Source organism: Apteryx mantelli, chromosome 4 (assembly GCF_036417845.1).
Source record: "Apteryx mantelli isolate bAptMan1 chromosome 4, bAptMan1.hap1, whole genome shotgun sequence".
Lineage (NCBI taxonomy): Eukaryota > Metazoa > Chordata > Aves > Apterygiformes > Apterygidae > Apteryx > Apteryx mantelli.
In genome coordinates, this window is record NC_089981.1 from 86954599 (window position 1) to 86962633 (window position 8035).

Sequence of the window (8035 nt, forward strand, 5' to 3'; positions counted from 1 at the left end):
TGGGTTGACCTCTTACAGGGTCTCCTTCCTGCCTCTTGCACGCAAATTTCAGAAGTTATTTGTAGCCGTGTCATGTGGAGCTGAGCTGAGCCTGCCCTGCTTCTCTGCTCACCCCTATGCTTCTGCAGTATACAGCTTCTCATTCAGAGTTGGCTCCTGAAGGACAGGGTTGGGGGTAGACATCTGTGAAGTGCACCAAGATCCCAGCACCCACATTTGTGCTTGTGCCGCTTCCATTCAACATGGACGCTACAGCCTTGCTCAGCTGCTGCCCATGTAAGAACAGGAAGGCTGATTCTGTCTTGCTCTCCCCTCCCTATAAACCCCAACTTCTTGTTTTGGTCTCTTGCAGCCAGAAATCACAGTGCAAAATCTGCCCCACTACTTGCAACTCAGAAAGCCCTTGCTCATCATGTTTAGCGATGGTGACATCGGTCAAATGGAAAGCAAAGAAATGCTGAAGCTGGCAAAAGGAAGACCCCAGCAAGCATTTGTGACTTGCTGGTTGAACTTGTGAGTGTGCAAAAACCTCTTTGTTTCTTTCCATGACCTCGCTCTCAGCATTTCAGGGTAAGAGAAAACTGAGTCTGCAATTACTCAAAACACTATCTAGCTGGTAATGTGATTATTCAGTCTAAAATCATAATGAGCTGGGAGTCCAAATCATTTAGCAGTGATTCAGTATGTATTCTGGACAACTGCAAAGTAGCACCACAAAGTAAAATCAGTAAAAGTTTAATGATGGCAGAAATAATTTTTAGTAGGGTAAAGTGTTCTCAGGGGTATTGTATGGTAGCTTGACCTTGGCTCTGGATTTTTTTGTATTATTTTGTCACACATGGGAGAAAAAAAGTAAATTTGCCCCTCTCAAGTGTCTTAAAGTGATTACGCCATTGGCAATTAGAAGGAAGCACAACACGGCAATTATCAATTGTTGATTGGGGGAAAATAAAGTTTTCAGATGAAGGGGCATCTAGAAGAAGCCCTATAAGACAGACTTAGAAAATAATCAAGAAACAAAACAAATACAGGAGCTAGGAAATAAAAGAAGTTGTAGGAGATAGAATCTTTTTTATTTCTCTCCTCCCTAGTACGTTTTCAATTTTTAGTCTCCAGTTATTTTGCTCAAGCCCGGAGACACCTCACTGACTAAATCATTATGTGCTTCAAAGTCTGGGAAGCATCTAACAGCATGGGCAGAAGTTTACTAACGGGGAATGCACACGTTTTAGAAGAAAGGACGATTTGTTTGCCAGTAATATGCAAGAAATAAGAGCCCCTGGAATTTCCCCACCTACACATCTGCCTTTGTTCTCCTTTACTGAAAAAAAGAGCTGGTTTTTTTTAAGGACAAAAGAGCATTTCCACAAGAGAAGGCAGAATACAGCTTTTGGCTTTGAAAGGATAACATAATCCTAGAAGGAAGACCACATTCCCATGGTGAGGGCCAACTCAGAGCCTGTGCATCACTCAGCCTGAAAATAGTACCTAAAGGACTCATCATCTTCCCGTACTTGCCCTCTCTCCATCTCAGTCAGATGTCCTTTTCTGGTTCAGTCCGTGTCACTTGGGGGTGTTGCCATTCCAACTCCTTGTTTCTGTCTACTGGCTGTACAAAACCACCTTGTGGCTGCCAAGGGACAGGGCTGCATGAGCACACCCAACTGTATTAGCTCATCATATCCCTTTTGTCTGCTGTTGACTTGTTGCAGCTGCAGGGTGGCGACAGTAGCAGGGCTGGGGGAATCTGGTAGTGTCTCCAGCCAGCATTTCTGTTTGCAGAGAGAACGGCCAGCCATGGTGGGGGCTAACCATGGTGGGGTCTGCTGGACATATGTCATTCCTGTCTCACCTGCTCTTAAAAATTTCTGATGGAGGAAATTTCACACCCTCCTACAGAATTTGTCCCAGCTGTTCCTGGTGCTAGAGGATTTCTTTACACATCTAATCTGCTGTTCGTTCACTCTCCATTAGAGTTGGCTAATTGGCTTTTTTAACTCATTCAGCTCCTAATACTGCTGTGAGCTTCTACAGCTGTTCCATGGACAAAACTTGTGCTCATGGGCTTTGCTGGATGTTGCCCAAGGGCTTTGGTGCTTGCTTGGCTCTCATTCATGTTGTGCTGCCGACGTGTTGGTCAGCAAGTTGAATTTCATCTTCTCCACAGGAAGAACACCCCTGTGGGCTACGGGGTCCTGAAGGCATATTTTGCCACCGTGCCTTCATTGCCTGTTCTTGTCTGGGTGAACCTTCACACAGGAGGTCAGGTATTCAAGTTTCCGCCAGACCAGTCTGTCACTGAAATGAACATCTTGTCTTGGCTGGAGAAGCTAAAAGCAGGATTGGAGATTCCCATCAGTAAGTGGACAAGCTTTTGTAACGTTCCTAAGCATGCGCTGTTAGCTCCTGGTCTGTTTATGAGAAGATGTTACGTGCAATAAATTGTCTGTCCCAGAATTTAATGATGGAAAAAATAGCTATTCTAAGTTTGCGTTGGAGAAGTACAAATAGTCCGGCCAGAACAGAATACCCATATTCATGAGTTTGCTTTAGGACTGTTTAATGTTCAGAGCCAAGCATGAATAGTTCTGAATCGACATCTCTTCCCTGTAATAATCCCCAAGCAGAGCTGTGCTCTCCCATCGCTGAGAGCTAACCTTTTGAAACACAGCTTGCTAACAAAAAATCTCCTGACTCCGAGCTGTCAGCATAAGAAACATGCTCTGTAGGTCTCTCCCAGCATTTTTTTTGGACAGCACAGTGGAAGGAAGCTGGTGCTTTGCTGTGGTCGTTGGGACATACAGGCTTGGCTTGTGTTGTGAAGCTTTTCACTATGTCTATCCTGCCTTGATCAGTCTGCTGAAGCTTTGGAGGAAGGCAGCGTAAATATGCCTTCCTAATGTGTTATCCATGGCCATAAGGTGCAACAGAAGGGTTTGGGACCTGGAGAAAATCCAAAATGGCTGGGAGAACACTGTGAGGAAACATCACCATGTGCTTGTCACATATACCCTGCCATTGGCCACTCTCAGTGCCAGGATCCTGGGCAGGTGGACTCTGATCTCACCTCCAGTGGCTCTTCTTATGTTTGCAGGCACTGGGGCTGGAGGGGCTCCTTGAGAAGGTGACACAGAATACTCCATGTTGGGTCTGACGCTGAGTCCGTTCTGGGAGAGCCTCCCTCTTTGCCATAGGGACACAAGCTCCCCTAGGCTAAAGTTAGCCTTTGGGAACACACAGATATATGGCTGATGGCTGGCTAGTGGCTAAGCCCCTTTTAGTCAGCCAGCCACCCTCCCACACCTCTTTCCATCTCTACTGCTAAAGGCTCATTTCGCTTTCCAGCTTTCCGGGGTGTCGGAGGGGTACATTGACCGTTGGGCAGCACATTGCATGACCAAGGGCTGTACCAGCCAGGTCAGCCTCCTTTCTCAAGCTTTTAACCACTGTGAACTGTGTGATCAGTCTTAAAAGCAAAAATTAGAGAGCATTCTCATTTAATGGGACTGCTACCTCTCTGGGTAGAAAGCAGTCTCCTCTCACTCCTAACGGCAATGTTCTGTCATTAACACTGTTATTTGAGGTCTGAATGAAAAATCCACCCACCAGTGGAGAGACACAGAGTGTTGCCACTTGTAAACTTCACAATTTGGGTCTCTGAGGATGGAGGAACCAGCTTCAGAGAAGCTGAGCCCTGGCCAGCTCCAGTAAATGTTAATTCACCTGCAGTTGGTTTGATTTGAGTGGCAGTGTTAGAGGTGGAGAAAAAAAGAGTGATCTTTAAGAAAAAATCTTTAATTTTGCATCTGCTGGAAGAGTGAAAAATCCCTAGCTTCTTTAAAATGAGAATATCTGTAAAGTGGGTTTGCATAAAGGAAGACGTCACAGCCTTTTAACTTGTTAACATCTGACTGTATTCACTTCTCAGGTACCTTATCTGAGGAAGACTGGAAACCACCTCTTCCTGCTTACAATTTCCTCCAGATGATGGAGACAACAGTGCCTGAGTTCACCCTTCATACCTCCTACAGTCGTAGGGACACGCAGGAGCAGCAGCAGCCAGAAAGCTCTGAAGAGAAAGCCACAGTCAGAGAGGAGCAGCTCGAGGAGTCCAGGGTGGAAGCAGAGAAAGGCCAGACCCCTGGGAGGGACCTGCGGGGGACAGCCCCAAGGCTGGCAGGAAGGGAAAAGAGACACAGTGAGCTGTGAGAGCTAGAGATTCCCCTGTGGCAAATAGTGAGAGGCTATAGGACAGTGCCCAGAGAACTGTCTCACTGTCTCAGTCCTCTGTGAGCCTTCTACAACAGAGAGAGAGAGGTGTTTTTAGCAGTCAAATTAGTGGTGAAGGGATAAAACAGCCTTTAAAGTTTCAGTTTAAAGGCAAATTCCCCATTGCAGTGTCAGCACTTCTGCCATGCCTGTGATTTCTTTTACCAGAAACGTGTTTCTACAACATATAACTTGGCCCTCCTATGTGCTGTTCCTATTGCATTTCATGGTAAATCATGACAGCAGATCCACATAGAGATTGCTGGGAAGGAGTTCTGCCGGCTTGGTGATTAGTGGAAAGGCAGAGTGAGCTTACTTTATGTGCTGAAGGCTTGTCTGCCCAACAAACTATGCTGGAGAAGTTGAATCAGCACAGCCCATTCTCTGTGTCACTGTGTATCTCACAAAGATGCTCTTGTTACCTCTGAGCAGGAAGACTGTGAGTGATTCCAGGATGAAGAATAGTTCTCTCGCCTTGGCTCCACTAGAGGCATTACTGAACTATCTGTGTCAGCAAGTTCTGCTCTCAAGAAATTGTTAAATCTGCAGAGAAACTATGTGTAGTTGTGAAGGCAAACATACCACTCGCTCTATGGCTGCAGTGTTTAAACTGGCACACAGTTGTGTTTACACCTGAGTTTGCTGAACTGAATTCATGAGCACGTTCCTTCTCAGGCATAACAGGAGAATCTGGCTGAAGTGATTTTATTATGAGATCCAGAACTCAGGTCATCAGAACAGCCATGAATACCCAGAACAAATGCACAAAATTTGCCAGCAAAGCTCAAGGACGGGGGGGGTTGGAAGATGGCTTTGCTCAATGCTGGCACCTTGGTGGTTACAAGCCCAGGGGGTTGTTTGCAGCCTCTGCTCTTTTTCTTTGTTCTCGGTGACAGTAGTGAGGCTGGTTTCATCCGAGCTGAGGATGGTGCAGGGAATGAGGTTTGCAGAGAGACGTGCACATTAGAAACAGGAGGGAGATGAAGGGCAGGGCTGTCAGTGTTGGGGACAGGCTGTTCCAACATGGGACGGAGCTGTGTTTCACATCCTCATCTAGACTGGGAGATTCTGTGCCTGGGGAAGCAGCATTCTGGCCTTTGCTCATATCCCTGGGACAGCAAAAGGCCTTTAATTCCTTTCTGGAGGGCCTGACCTTGCGGGACAACTCTTGAGCACGGGATGTGGTCTGGAGAGTGCAGTGTGTTCGGACGGAAACTTTGTCTAATACTGCTAATGTCCATAACAGCCTTCTCATTACCTTCAGTAAGCACCAGCTCTGTTCCACAACACCACTGAGATGTGCTAGGAGGGTTGGATCCTCCTTCTCCTTATGGCTCTGAAGTTAGTGGGGAGGGAAAAAAAAAACTTTTTAAGGAACTGCTTGGGGCATTGTAAAGTCTTTCCCATCTTGCAAGCAGCCAACTTATTGGGAGTATTTTGCAATGCCTGGAAATAGACCATCAGTCTTGGACTCTCCCTGAAGTCCCTAGTTGAAACATACTGTTTTTGTACTTAATGTCAGGCTTAGAGCCAAACTGTATGTATTTAAAATAATAATCTAAAGTATGCAGATCAGAGTCTGTTATGCAGCTGAATATTCCTCAGAGAAGGAGTAGATCAGTGTGGAAACAGAACTTCTGCGTTTTCCCATCATTCCTTTGCTATGTAAGATCTTTATACCATGCTCCACAAGTAGATAGGTCATTTCCAGTACTGTCCCTGATATGACTGGTGCATTCCCTGTTACTGCATCACTCTCCACTTTGTGCAGGTGAAGTGTGGTATCTGAGATTGTAATTAATTTCTTAAATAAATTTTATCTAAAGTACATTTAATATGCATCTGTTTTGGTTGTAACAGCACTGCAATGGATGGAGCATCTAATGTGCTGGATCAGGATGTTCAGGCTCGGAAGCACACTTGCAGGAATGGCTCCCTCAGTCCACTGAAGTTCATAAGCAGAAGGACTACTTAAGCAGGTTTTGTGCAATACGAGCAGTGTTCCCGGATCCCTACTGTGCTTGGCTGCACTTCATTTTTCTTACAGACCTCAGCCGTGCAGTGCCAGGACAGAAACCTGTCACTAGGGGTCAGTGCCACATCTCAGTTACGCCAGGGGAAAAATTGCTACCTCTGATAGTGCTGTTTCATTGATCCTGGAGGACTGCGGGTCAGGAAACGGGTATCCATTGAGGTTGCAAAGGGATGCTCACGCCTGGGGGGCGAGAGGATGTCTGCTTCTCGGGGTGGTGGCTGTAGCAAGCCCGAAGGGCCAAAGAATCCCAGCTCTGCTGGGCTCAGCTTCCACATCAACAGCAGGGTCCTGAGGCCCCGAGTGTCCTGGCGAGTTTGGCAGTGCCAGGAGCCAGGAGCCAAGCTGGCAGGTCCCTGCGGCTGGGAGCTGCAGGTGCCTGCCGTGACTCAGGGAAGGGACACGCTTGTCCGTGTCTCACTGCTGGCAGCACTGAACTGGCCAGCAGCTGTGTTTTATGGAGCTGCGGACTCTGATCATGGGTGTAGGTCACAGTTCCAGACCACATCAGGTTGCATGGGCCTGGCTTTGAGGGTTTTTTTTTTTTTTTTAATACAAAATGTCTTTTTGATTGTGTAGCAAAAGCAGGCAGTTAGGGCGTGGAGGAAACCTGTCAAGGTATATATGTGCCAGGATATGTACGTGCAGGGAAAAAATGTTATGAACAGTGGGAACAGCTTGATTGTAGTCTACATGTTACAGCCCTCTCATTTGCTGGAAGTAACAGTCCTGCATTATGTTATTTTTAATAGCTGTGGCTCTGGGGCGATAAAGCAAAGTGAAAAGAAATATTCAACAGTGCAGTTGGTGTTTATGGCCTTGAGTGAAAAGAGAGTCCAAGGAAGAAGAGCTCTTGAGTCCCGAGGAGCACCTGCGAGGCACAGAGTGAGTCCCACCAGGCTTGAAAAGATGAACCCTTTCCTGCACGCGCTGCACGTCAGGGAAATGGAAGGAGGCCAGCAATCTCTGGAGCACTGCGTGCATATCTACAGCTTCTTTGTGTCTCAGCACATATTGATGTTAAAGAGAGGCAAGATCACAATGAACACTGATGCTATCAGCTCCTTTTTCAACCATCTAGCACAAAAAACAAGTCCATTTCGGTAAACCACAGCTTTGTCTCCTGAAATGATGCTAGCGAGGTGCATGCTGATCTGAAGAATTGTTAGATTTTCTGACTGAAACAGTATTTACTATTTATGGCTTCATACCAAACTCTGCATGTGCTTTTCTTCACCAGTGTGACAAAGCTGGACATTTGCATATACTTCTGCTGTTTGAGAGCCTTTCAGGGCATGTTTAAATGTCAGTGATTGATCAGAAGATAAAATTATGATTAAAAAAAAAAGAAAAAAGGATTATGTGATTGACCTTAACAGCAAAAAAGCCATTTACTGTCCAAAATGACATGACATTGTCCGTGTGCTGTGATCTGACTGGAACTCGTGAGGACCCATCACTGTTGGTTAGGAATGAGAAAAGCTTGCTGCAGCAGTGCTCGCTGCCAGAGCTAAGGTCACATTTAGGCTGTGCACTGCGTTTTCCATGTTTAAAGGGATTACAGAGAAGTGGTTAGGAAAGGTGCCCTCGTCCGTTGCTTGGCCAAGTGGCACAGGATTGAACCTCTTGAAAGCCCTGGGGAGTTGGATACAGGACTGAGGTTCCCTTTCTGCCTGCCATACTGAGATCTCCATGCCAGCTGATTCAGGAGCCCTGCACGTTCCCACCTGCCCT

The 8035-nt window shown here is 46.4% G+C and overlaps 1 protein-coding gene across 3 annotated transcripts in view; it reads left to right on the forward strand.

Moving 5' to 3' along the window:
- The window catches only part of TXNDC16 (thioredoxin domain containing 16), a 52612-nt gene extending 46488 nt beyond the window's left edge, over positions 1–6124 (forward strand). For 2 of the 3 annotated variants that reach the window (XM_067295172.1, XM_067295171.1), the window contains 3 exons: positions 353–513; positions 2168–2358; positions 3929–6124. In XM_067295172.1, coding sequence (XP_067151273.1) covers positions 353–513; positions 2168–2358; positions 3929–4209 — 633 coding nt within the window. In that variant the 3' untranslated portion in view covers positions 4210–6124. The remainder of the gene's footprint in view (positions 1–352; positions 514–2167; positions 2359–3928) is intronic. The other variant, XM_067295173.1, reaches the window with a different exon arrangement.
- Positions 6125–8035: the final 1911 nt, after the last annotated feature.